Below are 14,852 nucleotides of genomic sequence, written 5' to 3'. Positions count from 1 at the left end.
TTTGACACAGTGTTTGCATGTCTTGCTATTTAGTTTTGACTAAGTAAAGGTGGATACTATGTCAGAAGTTGGCAGCATATTTTGAGAACGAAAGGTTTTGTCTTAAATACATGCTACAAATAGGAAATAAGGCTTGCACTGCCATTTCTACCTGACTCCTTCTCCTTTAGGAATAGCTGGTGAAAGAAAAAAGTATCAACTATGTTTTTCCTGAGGATCTTTGGATAGAAACACCAGCTAACTTTATTTTCTGTTTTAAGCGTTCATTTAAGGTAATTTTTTCTATCTCACAAAAATAAGCTGGTTTCATTCTGATGGACAAAGCAGTGGAAAAGCACTTTCATTTCCCCCCTGGAGATTAAGACTAATTTGACACTAAGAAATAGAGTCAAGTTGCTACCAAAACAGCAACATGTAAAATAACCCAGAACAAAACCACCCAGTTGCAAAACAATAGTTCGAAGTAAGAAAAAACTCTGCAATGATTGAGAGATCAGATCAAAACTCACGTATAAAGAGCTTTTCTCTTATGGGGCAGCATTTTAAACCAACATTTTCAAAACAGTTCACTACTTAGTCTTTGGGTGCCTCAGTTTTTGGGTATCCAGGGCTTGTTTAGTTCCGAGAGGATGAGCACCTGCAACTCCCATTGACTTTAGCTCAGCACCACTGAAAATGGGGTCTGAAGGGGTAGATCCTCAGGTAGTATAAACTGTGATAGCTCTATTGACTTCAGTGGAGCTATGACAATTTACACGAGTTGAGGATCTGCCCGAAGAGTCTCAGATTGAGCGGCCGATCTTGGAGCACACTTTCTCAAATCTGAGCTTTAATGCATAAGGAGTTAATAGAAGGACAGACAACAGGTTTAATCAGTAATAAATGAAAGTAAAAATAGATTAATTGCTTCACTGAGTCCAGTTTTCTTGGGTTTCTTCTGGTTTCCTTAGTTCCTTGTTGGAACATTAATTTTGTAGTACTATTTGCTTTCGCTGGATGATCAGTTACTACATGATTTCCCCCTTTGTCCCAATAAACCAGACACTATCCTTATTTATGTACCTTATTTTCATTATTCCACTCTGTCGCTGAGCAGATGGGTGGGAATTAGTTGTAATTTTTCAATCTTTCCTTAAGAACTGTAATATGCTGAAAATTAAACAATATGTTTCATACCTGAGTAGCCCTCATGACAATTGCAGACTAATTGCAAAGTGTGAGGATCTTGGTAACAGGAATGTGCAAAATATCTGTTGCTTTCAGGGGACTCTGGACACATACATGGTCGACAAGGCTCTCTTGTGAGAGGATTTCCATAATAACCATCGACACACCTGTCAAAACAGTCATCACAGAAACACGTTAAACTATCCTCCTGACAGATATACCTCTCAGTCCATGCCAATAGCTTGGTTCATTCAAGTCCATGTTTTAAAATATGATAGCACTTAATATGATGCCACTCCCATTATTTGGTACAGAAGTGTCCAGGCTTGAAGAGATTAAAGGAATTAGAAACACTGCTGTATTCCCCAAACGTGGAGCAAATTATTCATTTTATGTTCAAGGGGCATTGCCAAATAGTTCTGGCTCAATCATCCACCTCCTCAGAGACCCTTTTAATCTAATTGGTAATGTAAAATTTTCTAAATGTATGTATTTTAAATTTCCCACACGATCTCTGATGCATTAAGTAACTGTTATTTATAAAGGACCCACCATAGTTTTGTTCTACTACTTCTAAGACAGCTAGTCGGCCAGCAGAACTCAAAACATAGCCTAAGGTTCATATTGTCTAAGCCATTTTCTAGAAGAACTCCCCATAGAATGCAAAGGGAAGTTCTCCTTAAACTGAATGAGAGGAGATGACTCAGCCAAACTAAACTAATCAGCCAACCAGCCCTATTACTGTACCAAAGCTGTACTGACATCACTTCTGTTGCTGCAAGAACAGACAAAAAGAAGAACGATTTCCAGCCCTATTAGAAACATATGGGGGAAATAATTTGTCATTCATATGGAAAAGCTATAAACCAGTAGACAGAGAACTGTTCATTTAGGCGCCTCAAAGATTATTGCAAACACAAAGTAAGAGAACAAGTATTGAGAATTATTATTGTTTTGGAAAATTTCCTTTAATAATTGGTAAGATTCACAATTCTAAGATATATGCAGCACCTTTCACATGCATCAAGATACTGAGGGGTCAATCCTGTGAGGTGCTGAACGCCTCCTACCAGGTGCTGCGGTCTCTAGAGGTCCCTTGAATTCAGTGGAGTAAAGATACTCAGGTCCCTGCAGGTAGCACACAGAACTTCATAGGTAGGGCCCTACCAAATTCACGGTCCATTTTGGTCAATTTCATGGTCATTGGATTTTTAAAAGTTTAAATTTCATGATTTCAGATATTTAAATCTGAAATTTCAGTGTTGTAACTGTAGGGGTCCTGACCCAAAAGAAGGTTGTGCGGGAATCGCAAAGTTATTGCAGGAGTGTTGCAGTATTGCCACCCTTACTTCTGTGCTGCTGCTGACGGCAGCACTGCCTTCAGAGCTGAACTGCCGGAGTGCGGTGGCTGCTGGATGAGAGGCCAGCTCTGAAGGCAGCATTGACGCCAGCAGCACCATGGCATGGTATGGTATTGCCACCCTTACTTTTCCGCTGCTGCCTTCAGAGCTGGGCCCTCGGCCAGCAACTGCAACTCTCTGGCTACCCAGCTCTAAAGGTTTGACATGGCACTGCCTCACACCCAAAGATGCATATCAAACTATCCACTACCATTCAGACACTTTCTAGATGACAGCCCTTGCATACCTTTCACACCTACTTCCAGTTGTAAACCCACTGCAGCTAAGACATGCACCAGTCGCTGCATCACAAAGCTCTGTGTAGCCATTACATGGACACGGACGACAGTTGGGAAACCCAAAATACCCAGCCAGGCACCGATTGCAGCATCGACCATCAACCTCTCGGCGGCATGAACACTGTCCTGTCAGCTGATCACACATAGTGCTCACTGAGCCTTGAGGATGGCACTCACATGCTAGATAAACACAAGAAAAAGCAGATGCCATGTTAAGGATCAGCTAAATTCTAAATGTATTTTCCTGAAACTGGTCACCATCTGAGGCCATAAGACTGAGATGTGGCTTCACTTAGATGTGCAGCAGGGGCTGTAGGCATAACATTTTTGATTTTATCACTGTAGGTTCATGCACGTCAGTGGTTGGAAATCCCAGAAAATTTGGTGTGCATTAGCTTATCTGAACCTCTTTGGCCTGCACAAGTGGGTTGTGAATCACACGAGAAGAGCCTTCTAATAAGCCTTCTGGAATTGTCTGTTTCCAATCAGGCTGGAATTACCATCAGAGCAATCCTTTTTTCAGCACTTCCATTTCCATTGCCACTGGGAGCCAGGAAGCGCAGAGTCATATGGAAGTGGGGGTTGGGAGGAAAGCTAATTGTGCTCTTTGAATCTCAAATGAGGTTCACTTGGAGGAATGGGTAAAGATTCAGTTTGCTTTTATATGAACCACTGTTTAATGTTCACTGTTTACTACTTACAGTAACATCCATGGAAACCAAAACCAAAACTTCCTGCAGAACATCTGTCACAACAGCGGCCCGCAACATTAGGTTTACATTGACACTGGCCTCCAAGTTGACTGCAGCTGGAGCTCAGGGACCCTTGTGGATGGCACTTGCATGCTGTTGGCAAGAAAAAGTCATACACACGCTATATAAAAAAATATATATATAATGAAAAATGAAGTTAACTATTTTCATGCTTTTCCCCTCCTTAGCAGGTTTTATACTTAGATTTCAGAGTAACAGCCGTGTTAGTCTGTATTCGCAAAAAGAAAAGGAGTACTTGTGGCACCTTAGAGACTAACCAATTTATTTGAGCATGAGCTTTCGTGAGCTACAGCTCACTTATCATAGAATATCAGGGTTGGAAGGGACCCCTGAAGGTCATCTAGTCCAACCCCCTGCTCGAAGCAGGACCAATTCCCAGTTAAATCATCCCAGCCAGGGCTTTGTCAAGCCTGACCTTAAAAACTTCCAAGGAAGGAGATTCCACCACCTCCCTAGGCAACGCATTCCAGTGTTTCACCACCCTCTTAGTGAAAAAGTTTTTCCTAATATCCAATCTAAACCTCCCCCACTGCAACTTGAGGCCATTACTCCTCGTTCTGTCATCTGCTACCATTGAGAACAGTCTAGAGCCATCCTCTTTGGAACCCCCTTTCAGGTAGTTGAAAGCAGCTATCAAATCCCCCCTCATTCTTCTCTTCTGCAGGCTAAACAATCCCAGCTCCCTCAGCCTCTCCTCATAAGTCATGTGTTCCAGACCCCTAATCATTTTTGTTGCCCTTCGCTGGACTCTCTCCAATTTATCCACATCCTTCTTGTAGTGTGGGGCCCAAAACTGGACACAGTACTCCAGATGAGGCCTCACCAATGTCGAATAGAGGGGGACGATCACGTCCCTCGATCTGCTCGCTATGCCCCTACTTATACATCCCAAAATGCCATTGGCCTTCTTGGCAACAAGGGCACACTGCTGACTCATATCCAGCTTCTCGTCCACTGTCACCCCTAGGTCCTTTTCCGCAGAACTGCTGCCTAGCCATTCGGTCCCTAGTCTGTAGCGGTGCATTGGATTCTTCCGTCCTAAGTGCAGGACCCTGCACTTATCCTTATTGAACCTCATCAGATTTCTTTTGGCCCAATCCTCCAATTTGTCTAGGTCCTTCTGTATCCTATCCCTCCCCTCCAGTGTATCTACCACTCCTCCCAGTTTAGTATCGTCCGCAAATTTGCTGAGAGTGCAATCCACACCATCCTCCAGATCATTTATGAAGATATTGAACAAAACCGGCCCCAGGACCGACCCCTGGGGCGCTCCACTTGACACCGGCTGCCAACTAGACATGGAGCCATTGATCACTACCCGTTGAGCCCGACAATCTAGCCAGCTTTCTACCCACCCTATAGTGCATTCATCCAGCCCATACTTCCTTAACTTGCTGACAAGAATACTGTGGGAGACCGTGTCAAAAGCTTTGCTAAAGTCAAGAAACAATACATCCACTGCTTTCCCTTCATCCACAGAACCAGTAATCTCATGATAAAAGGCGATTAGATTAGTCAGGCATGACCTTCCCTTGGTGAATCCATGCTGGCTGTTCCTGATCACTTTCCTCTCATGCAAGTACTTCAAGATTGATTCTTTGAGGACCTGCTCCATGATTTTTCCAGGGACTGAGGTGAGGCTGACTGGCCTGTAGTTCCCAGGATCCTCCTTCTTCCCTTTTTTAAAGATTGGCACTACATTAGCCTTTTTCCAGTCATCCGGGACTTCCCCGGTTCGCCACGAGTTTTCAAAGATAATGGCCAATGGCTCTGCAATCACAGCCGCCAATTCCTTCAGCACTCTCGGATGCAACTCGTCCGGCCCCATGGACTTGTGCACGTCCAGCTTTTCTAAATAGTCCCTAACCACCTCTATCTCCACAGAGGGCTGGCCATCTCTTCCCCATTTTGTGATGCCCAGCGTAGCAGTCTGGGAGCTGACCTTGTTAGTGAAAACAGAGGCAAAAAAAGCATTGAGTACATTAGCTTTTTCCACATCCTCTGTCACTAGGTTGCCTCCCTCATTCAGTAAGGGGCCCACACTTTCCTTGGCTTTCTTCTTGTTGCCAACATACCTGAAGAAACCCTTCTTGTTACTCTTGACATCTCTCGCTAGCTGCAGCTCCAGGTGCGATTTGGCCCTCCTGATTTCATTCCTACATGCCCGAGCAATATTTTTATACTTTTCCCTGGTCATATGTCCAACCTTCCACTTCTTGTAAGCTTCTTTTTTATGTTTAAGATCCGCTAGGATTTCACCGTTAAGCCAAGCTGGTCGCCTGCCATATTTACTATTCTTTCGACTCATTGGGACGGTTTGTCCCTGTAACCTCAACAGGGATTCCTTGAAATACAGCCAGCTCTCCTGGACTCCTTTCCCCTTCAAGTTAGTCCCCCAGGGGATCCTACCCATCCGTTCCCTGAGGGAGTCGAAGTCTGCTTTCCTGAAGTCCAGGGTCCGTATCCTGCTGCTTACCTTTCTTCCCTGCGTCAGGATCCTGAACTCAACCAACTCATGGTCACTGCCTCCCAGATTCCCATCCACTTTTGCTTCCCCCACTAATTCTACCCGGTTTGTGAGCAGCAGGTCAAGAAAAGCGCCCCCCCCTAGTTGGCTCCTCTAGCACTTGCACCAGGAAATTGTCCCCTACGCTTTCCAAAAACTTCCTGGATTGTCTATGCACCGCAGACTTCATCGGATGCATACCGTGGAAACTGCAGCAGACTTTATATACACACAGAGATCATGAAACAATACCTCCTCCCACCCCACTGTCCTGCTGGTAATAGCTTATCTAAAGTGATCATCAAGTTGGGCCATTTCCAGCACAAATCCAGGTTTTCTCACCCTCCACCCCCCCACACACAAACTCACTCTCCTGCTGGTAATAGCCCATCCAAAGTGACAACTCTCTACACAATGTGCATGATAATCAAGGTGGGCCATTTCCAGCACAAATCCAGGTTCTCTCACCCCCTCACCCCCCTCCAAAAAAACACACACACTTCAATCTCTCTGGTCACGCAATCACAGACATGAAGGTCGCTATCTTAAAACAAAAAAACTTCAAATCCAGACTCCAGCGAGAAACTGCTGAATTGGAATTCATTTGCAAATTGGATACTATTAATTTAGGCTTAAATAGAGACTGGGAGTGGCTAAGTCATTATGCAAGGTAGCCTATTTCCCCTTGTTTTTTCCTACCCCCCCCCCCAGACGTTCTGGTTAAACTTGGATTTAAACTTGGAGAGTGGTCAGTTTGGATGAGCTATTGCCAGCAGGAGAGTGAGTTTGTGTGTGTGTGTGTGTCCCCCGGAATAAAAAAGGGGGTTGGGTGAGAAAGCCTGGATTTGTGCTGGACATGGCCCACCTTGATTACCATGCACATTGTAGGGAGAGTGGTCACTTTGGATGAGCTATTACCAGCAGGAGAGTGAGTTTGTGTGTGTATGGGGGTGGGGGGTGAGAAAACCTGGATTTGTGCTGGAAATGGCCCACCTTGATTATCATGCACATTGTAGGGAGAGTGGTCACTTTGGATGAGCTATTACCAGCAGGATAGTGAGTTTGTGTGTGTGTTTTTTTGGAGGGGGGTGAGGGGGTGAGAGAACCTGGATTTGTGCAGGAAATGGCCCACCTTGATTATCATGCACATTGTGTAGAGAGTTGTCACTTTGGATGGGCAATTACCAGCAGGAGAGTGAGTTTGTGTGTGGGGGGGTGGAGGGTGAGAAAACCTGGATTTGTGCTGGAAATGGCCCAACTTGATGATCACTTTAGATAAGCTATTACCAGCAGGACAGTGGGGTGGGAGGAGGTATTGTTTCATGTTCTCTGTGTGTATATAAAGTCTGCTGCAGTTTCCACCGTATGCATCTGATGAAGTGAGCTGTAGCTCACGAAAGCTCATGCTCAAATAAATTGGTTAGTCTCTAAGGTGCCACAAGTACTCCTTTTCTTTTTATACTTAGAGTTACCAGAGATGTGCTAAGAGAACAAAGCAGAGTCTGAGTCCTGAGAACCAGGGGTTTATCTGCCACCAAATTATGTGCTTTGAACTATTTGACCAGTCATCAACATGAGCCTTAAAGTTCTAATCTGGATCTATAAAGTTCAGGATTTTGCCAAATTTGGATCCAGATATAAATATGCTCAAAGTCTGAGGTGTTTGGTTAAGGTCTAGCTCTAGCTAATACTTTTGAAGAGAGGTTTGCTAATGTTTGGACTTTGAACCTGCTCACAAATCCACTTACAGACATCATCAACTAATGGAGGTGGTAAGAGCAAATCACAAATCATCATGTTTCAGCAAAAAAATAAAAAATGGAAATACCTTGATAATTACATCACTTGTGGTAATTCTGCTTTCTGTCCTGGCTACCACCAGGAAGAGAAGAGTTGTATAATTAGACATGATTGAATTATTTGTTGCAAGTAATGTACCTGATGAATGTTCACATTTTTGTTAGCCATAATGGCATTTGTAGGCCCTAGCGGCAATGCTTATTTTATGGGATGCAACGATTTTTCCCTCATAATTTAACCTGCATTATAGATGGTGGAATAATATGTAGCAGATAATTCATTTGATGGTTATTTTCTGTCAGTTGTGTACAAATTACTTGTGAATGTTTCCCCATTATGCAACTAGCTCTATGTGTGAGAATTAATCTCTTGCTCTCTTTCACAGATACGCATGCACAAATGCATGTGCACAGCCACTCACAGAGTGGCAATGAATTTTTCAAATGGCAGAAATATTTTCTGGTTTAGATTGAAGAAAGGGTCATATTTTGAGCCTATTTTATCTGAACTGGGTTGCTCATTCTAAGCAATAAGACATTTGTTTGAAGGACACACAATACTTTTCAGCATACTGAGCAAGCCAGGTTAAGTATGACTTGTGGGTATTTTTGCAGCACTTGCTAGCAGCCACCCGATTAGGAATCACTGTTTCAGCTCAAATTTCTCTGAGTCTTTTGGCTCCTGCCACAGTAGGACATGGGTGAAAGGATGGCAGTCGTGCTATCTTTTTCCAGCACCAATCCTAGGCTCTGATCATGCAAACAAACAGTGCTGATGCAAACAGCTGCCAGAGGAAGCCATTTGAAGTGCACGACAAGTTTTATTAGTCCTGCAAAATCCAGGAAACTATGCAACATGCTCTGGAGTGCCATCTATTGGCACTGTATTTATTTATTAACTATTTATATCTACGCAGTTATAGCGCACCTATAACAATAGTCTACCGAGAGCATGTAAAGCAGGGGTTCTCAAACTAGATGTTGTGACCCCACAAGGGATTGGGTGGTTATTACATGGGGGCGGGTTGCAAGCTGTCAGCCTCCACACTCAAACCACACTTCGCCTCCAGCATTTATAATGGTGTTAAATATAAAAAAAAATTGTTTTTAATTTATAAGGTGGGTCGCACTCAGAGTCTTTCTGTGTGAAAGGGGCCACCAATACAAACGTTTGAGAACCACTGATGTAAAGTCAGCCATCAGTAGAAGTGTCTATACCATGCTGTTAGTACAGATACTTACGAACTGCTCCATTGTGAATACGAGCAGACATGCTAACTGTGAGCCTTGCACATACTTCAGGTAGAATATGAGGTCCAACTTCTGAAGCAATTTCGACACACTGATACTGCTGGTACTCATCTAGATCTTTTTGACTGCACAGGTTCTCCGCAGAACTGATTCTGGGAATAATTCCAAGCTTTGGAGTTGACAAAGAAAGGAAAGGGCGTTCAGAAAACTGTAGTTTACCAAACTCTGCTACTTCAACTCTGCGCTTCACGGCTGGAAACCCTGAGCTCAGCCATTTCTAGACCTTCCATCTTACTGTTCCATCACCCAAATCCCCATTTATTCTAAGGTTTTGGGTGTTGCCCTAGATTTTGAGATAAATGAGTCTGCATTATGTATACAGAAAACCAAATTATGGTATGTCCTCAGAATGATGTATGTACAGAACTGCTGATGAAGTCAGCGGCAGCTGCACTTGTGAATCTAAAGGCAGAATTTGGCCAACATTTTTACATGCATTCTTGAGAGAGAGAAAAGTAGTTTGAAGAATTGAAGTCCAAACTTGTTCATTCTTCCCCCTTCCATCAAACTCAGTTTTACGAAGATTATCAGAGAAACTGATGTTAAACTATTTTAAAATTTTATCTGGAAATGAGCACAAACCAAATACCCCCCTCCAAAACTTCCTTTAAACTTGGGAAATGTTTGGATATGAATTTCAAGTGTGACTCCCAGCTCTGCAATGAACCATTCCAAAACTCAAATATGAACACTTCTGGGAAAATTCAGATCTAGATTTAGATCCAAACTCCAGGATCCATCTCTACACATATCCAAGATTTTCCATGAGGATCACACATATTAGCTTAGATTTTGTAGAGAAGCTGTGCCCAAAGACCTGTGTGCATTTACCCTACTAATGATTGCACATCATCAGTAAACGAACAAATGATCAATTATACAACCAACTGGCTAGTAATGTGTGCAAATACTGTGACTGGACATACAGTTATAATATTCAGACACAGAACTTAGAACACAAATACAAATCTGTATTTGAACATGAAAATATGTACACCCAGTACAAATTAGTGTAACCACAGGCATGCTTTTCTGATTTTTTTGGATAAAATTTTATTTTAAATGGTTAAAATAAGAGTTCTAAAGTCTGTTCACAAAATATTTTTGAATATGCCTCTGTCAAGGAGCGTGAAACAGGTATAAATATTATTAAAAAGAAATATGTAACAGGATTACTTACTGAATCAATCAAGATGTATGATATAGTCTTTGGATCAGAGGCAGAAGGCTGCGATAAATAAACATCTACAAAATACTCTACTCCTGGGTCTAAGCAGAAAGGAGTATGTAGAAGTGCAACTCTGTTTAGAAGGAATAAATATAGGAGTCAATATTCCTTTATCAGAGAGTTAATAGGTATAAAGTATTTGCTTAAGAAAATATATAAAGGATGTAAATAAAGATTTGGATAAGTCTTCTGTGTTCACATGCCTTATTATCAATGGGAGTTTCACACACATAATTGGGAGAGACTAGATCCTGTGTGGGAGTTTGAGATGGAGGAGGGTGCAATTGACTGGGGCTCCTATGTGTGACAATAATATAAATAATAAATAATCCATTTGATGGCTTAATTTCATCAAAATAAATGGCAACCATTCGTTCACTGTAATGATCACTGTAGAGTGATTTTTAAGATGATGAACTTTTAAAAACATTCTATTTCTTGCTGGTATCCCAGTCCTGGATCTGTCATGAGCAATGTCCACCTGGTCATTCTGAGGATATTTGTGGAGTCTGTAACTCGTTATTCACATTTGTGCACTTCCTACCATTCTTTGGCTGAGACATTAAACTGAAGCTGTTTCCTTCTTTTAGCTATGGAAGTGCAAGTTAAAAACTTTAAGGCAGTTCTGAAAATAGGCAAAGCCAGGGACATCCTTGGGGTCTCTTGGCCAATATTTCATCTCTTTAATGAGGTAGGTTCTAAAGACCAACATTGTGTCGAGTTATTGGTCCAGTAGCCAAAAGGGTTGCTGTCAGGAGCTGGGCCTGCATTCCTTACTCAGGCAAACCTTTGACTTATGTGGAGTTTTGCCTAAATCAGGACTGCTGCATCAGGCCCTCAGATTGCATCCTACTGCTGCCCGGTTCTTTGGTGTAGCAGCAATGCGAAAGGCCACATGCCCTGTTCTAATTCTGAGTATGTTCCATTCGTATTCTCACTTTCCCATGCATCTATCCCTTTGCTACAAAACACCTTCGAGAAGAGCATTGAACGCTGAATATTTAGAGTTGTAAAGAAGGTAACAACATCCTGACCTCTTTGTAGCTGGCAGAGCCAATGTGTGTGGCTCTTGCAGAAGTGCCTTGTTTCTGCAGCGATCACTTGTCAAAGCACCAGAGGGGTTGACCGCAATACTTCCTATCCAGTCTTCTAAAGACTACACATTTGGGAAGAAAGTTGTGATCGTTTTCAAAAAATACCTGAAAAATTCTCTCTCACATGCACATCAACCTGCCAATGTTACTGAGAGCCAAACTAAATTATAACATATTGCAGTAATAACCACCAAGTTCCCTTTTGTTCATTACATGATGTTTTTTAGAAAGTTCTTTACTGAAAAGTGCAGGAGAAAAACAATGGTTAGTATAATCCAAATAAGTTCGAAATGGAGGGTCAGATCTTGAACTGATGTAAATGGGTATCGTTCCAACAAAGTCAGTGGAGCTGTGCCCATTTACACCAGTTAAGGATACGTCCCAAGAGGTTATAATACAGAATTCAGCACATAACTTTGCTCAAATTGCTAGTAAGTAAAAATGAACTGAAATAACTTTGTAATGAGGTTCTTAAAATTCTAAATGTATTGTCTAAATCTTTACCTGGGAAAATTTATATCATAGCAGCACAATTCAAAATCACAGATTCATTCAGAGCTGATTCTTGCACTCTAAATCAATGGGAGTTTTGCCTGACTCAGAATGATAGGAGCGGATCTTTAAATAGATTAGTAAACTGTTTAAAGTATAACAGTCATAACTGATAACTTGAATGGTGTTGTTACTGTAAATATCTGAGAAGTGAAGGAAAAAGGGATGTTCTACTGGGCCATGTAGACCACATATGTGGCTTATAGGAATAATTGCCAACTGTTTAATCATATCTAAAATGATTATGCATTTTTCATGTGTCAAATATATGGGCACAAGATGAAGTCAAATCAGGGGACACAGATCAGGAATTCTGGAGGGTGACTCTGCCCAGAAAATATTCTCCAGTTCTGGTTCTGTTTTATTTTATGAATGACAATGGTATGTGGTGCAGGGGGATCATGTGGGGTCAGTGGTGCAAGTAGAATCCATTTCTTACTGGTATGGGGGGGCATCAGTTAAGGGGGAGGGGACATGTGACCTCCCCACGTGACCCTCCATGTGACTCTTCCCTGCCCCACCCCCAGTCCAGGGCCCCCACGCTCTCCCCGTTCCCTCCCCAAGATCCATCCCACGTTACCTGGGCCGGGGCAGAGCTCTGTCCTCTTCCTGCTGTGCTGGAGACTTCGGAACCGCAGTGGGGAAAGGAGAAGAACATGGGGCCGCTGGGCAGCCCCACGCCAGCAGCTCCTCCAGCACAGTTCTACAGCCCCCAGCCCCGCCCCTTGTCCTTCCACTAGGGTGACCATGTACCTGTTTTTCAACTGGAACACGTGGTTGAAAAGGGATCCTGGCAGTTCCAATCAGCCCTGCTGACCAGGCCATTGACTGTCCGGTTGGCAGCGCTGTGCAGCGGGGCTGGCAGGCTCCCTGCTAGCCTCTGCGCTATGTGGCTCCTGGGAAGAAGCCAGCATGTCCAGCTCCTAGGCTTAGGGGTGGCCAGGGCGGTCCGCGTGCCGCCCCACCCTCTGCCTGCAGGCACAACTCCCATTGGCCGGGTCAGGGCAGGGGACAAACTAGCTCGACTTGCCAACACTCAGCAAGCGGCTGTTGAGGAGTCATGGCGCACACCTCTCCCACTGCTGCCAGCCCTCTTCTCCTTCTCATGCTTCTCCTGTGGCTGGGCTTGAGCTGTGGTGTGTGCCCTGCGGTGACCCAGTCTGTTGCCCCATTGCTGGCACCCAGGAGTTCAAGGTATGTATCCCCGTCTCCGAGCACTGGGAATGGGGCTGCTGGAGGAGAGGGGAGGAGAACGAGACAAACCCAGCACCCAGCCCGGCCCGGCTCAGCCAGCTCGGGGAGTCGGGAGAAGGCCCGGCCCAGCAACACCGCCTCTGCCCCAGCAGCGCCACCCCTGAGTCCACCACTGGCCCCAGTAGCCCCGGACTCTAGGCAACTCCTCCCCCCGAGCCCTGCACCCCTCCCTGTCCCACCCCCCACACCTCCATCCCCCTCACTGCCTCCCTCCCCAAGCCCCCACACCACCACCCCCCTCATGGAGTGATGGAATGAGCAGGGGGCAGGGCCTTGGGAAGGGTGCGGTAGGGGTGGGGCCTCAGGGAAGGGCGGGGAAGTGGGCGGGACAGAGGGCAGGGCAAGGGTGTTCGGTTTTCTGGAATTAGAAAGTTGGCAACCCTACCTTCCAGGCAGCTGTGTCTCCTCTGTCTGTACAGCAGCAGCCCCACCGGAGGACAGGGCTTGGGGGGTGGGGCTGGCAGTGGTACAGCTGAGCCAGAGGAGCTGCCTGCGTGGGGCTGCCCAGCAGCCCCACTTTCTGCTCCTTTCCCCATTGCGGTTCCTGGGAGAGCCCTGGGGGTTCTGCTTCTTTCCTCACTGTGGTTCCCAGAAGAGCCCTGCGGTTCAGGGCTCTCCTGGGAACCGCAGTGGGGAAAGGAGCAGATCCCCCAGCCCCACTCCCTGCCCTTCCACAGAGCTGCATCTCCTCTGTCTATACAGCAGCAGCAGCCCCGCCGGAGGACAGGGATGGGGCTGGTGGAGCTGCCAGTGTTCTGCTCCTTTCCCCATTGCTCCTCCCAGCAGGGAAAGGAGCAGAACGTTGGCAGCTCCTCCTGCAGCTGTGGCCCCCCAGCCCTGTCCTCCGGCGGGGCTGCTGCTGTACAGACAGAGGAGACGCAGCTCCGTTGAAGGCCGAAGGGCGGGGTTGTGGGTGGGACAGCTGCGCCACAGAAGCTGCTGGTGTGGGGCCACCAGCTCCTCCTGTGTCTTTCCGGTACACCGTACTGGCTATAAATACCTTGCTGGTACAGTGGACCGGACCATCCTACTTGCATTGCTGTGTGGGTTGCATGTTACTGCTCCCTTGAAAAAGATGAAAAGGCCATATCTCTTTTTTTTTAGTTTAAAATGACAATATTGGGTTTTTTGAACATTAAGCTTAAGAGGAGGAAATCTCTCATTTCCTCAAGCAACCTTATCATTAAAGATGCTTCAAAAGTCGCACTATGGGGTAAAGCTTGCCCTGCATGGATCAGCAAGGCTGGGGAGAGGGGGCAAAGTAGAATGGTACCAGCTTTCAGAAAGCAGAACAATCCTGCTTGGGTACAAGGCAGACTGGCTCAAGGTGACCAGGGAACACGTGTGTGTGTGTGTGTGGTGGTGGAGGGGGTGGGGAGAAATCCATTGCTGCCCTCTCAGAAGGACAGTGTGTGCTCCTAGCTAGCATGTGTTGCCTGTGGCAGCATACGCACTAGCCAGCTGTGGCA

General features: G+C 45.0%; 1 protein-coding gene across 1 annotated transcript in view; it reads right to left on the bottom strand.

The window, feature by feature from the left end:
- The window catches only part of LAMB4 (laminin subunit beta 4), a 90,166-nt gene that overhangs the window by 25,392 nt on the left and 49,922 nt on the right, over positions 1 to 14,852 (bottom strand). Inside the window, exons 15-20 of the mRNA XM_077806884.1 lie at positions 11,518 to 11,639; positions 10,436 to 10,556; positions 9,187 to 9,364; positions 3,568 to 3,711; positions 2,815 to 3,046; positions 1,177 to 1,334 (exon numbers count right to left, since the gene is read on the bottom strand). Of these exons, the coding sequence (XP_077663010.1) occupies positions 1,177 to 1,334; positions 2,815 to 3,046; positions 3,568 to 3,711; positions 9,187 to 9,364; positions 10,436 to 10,556; positions 11,518 to 11,639 (955 nt within the window). The remainder of the gene's footprint in view (positions 1 to 1,176; positions 1,335 to 2,814; positions 3,047 to 3,567; positions 3,712 to 9,186; positions 9,365 to 10,435; positions 10,557 to 11,517; positions 11,640 to 14,852) is intronic.

Source organism: Eretmochelys imbricata, chromosome 1, assembly GCF_965152235.1.
Source record: "Eretmochelys imbricata isolate rEreImb1 chromosome 1, rEreImb1.hap1, whole genome shotgun sequence".
In the NCBI taxonomy this organism is placed as follows: domain Eukaryota; kingdom Metazoa; phylum Chordata; order Testudines; family Cheloniidae; genus Eretmochelys; species Eretmochelys imbricata.
Note: the sequence above shows the minus strand (reverse complement) of the source record. Positions and strands in the feature narration are given on the sequence as shown.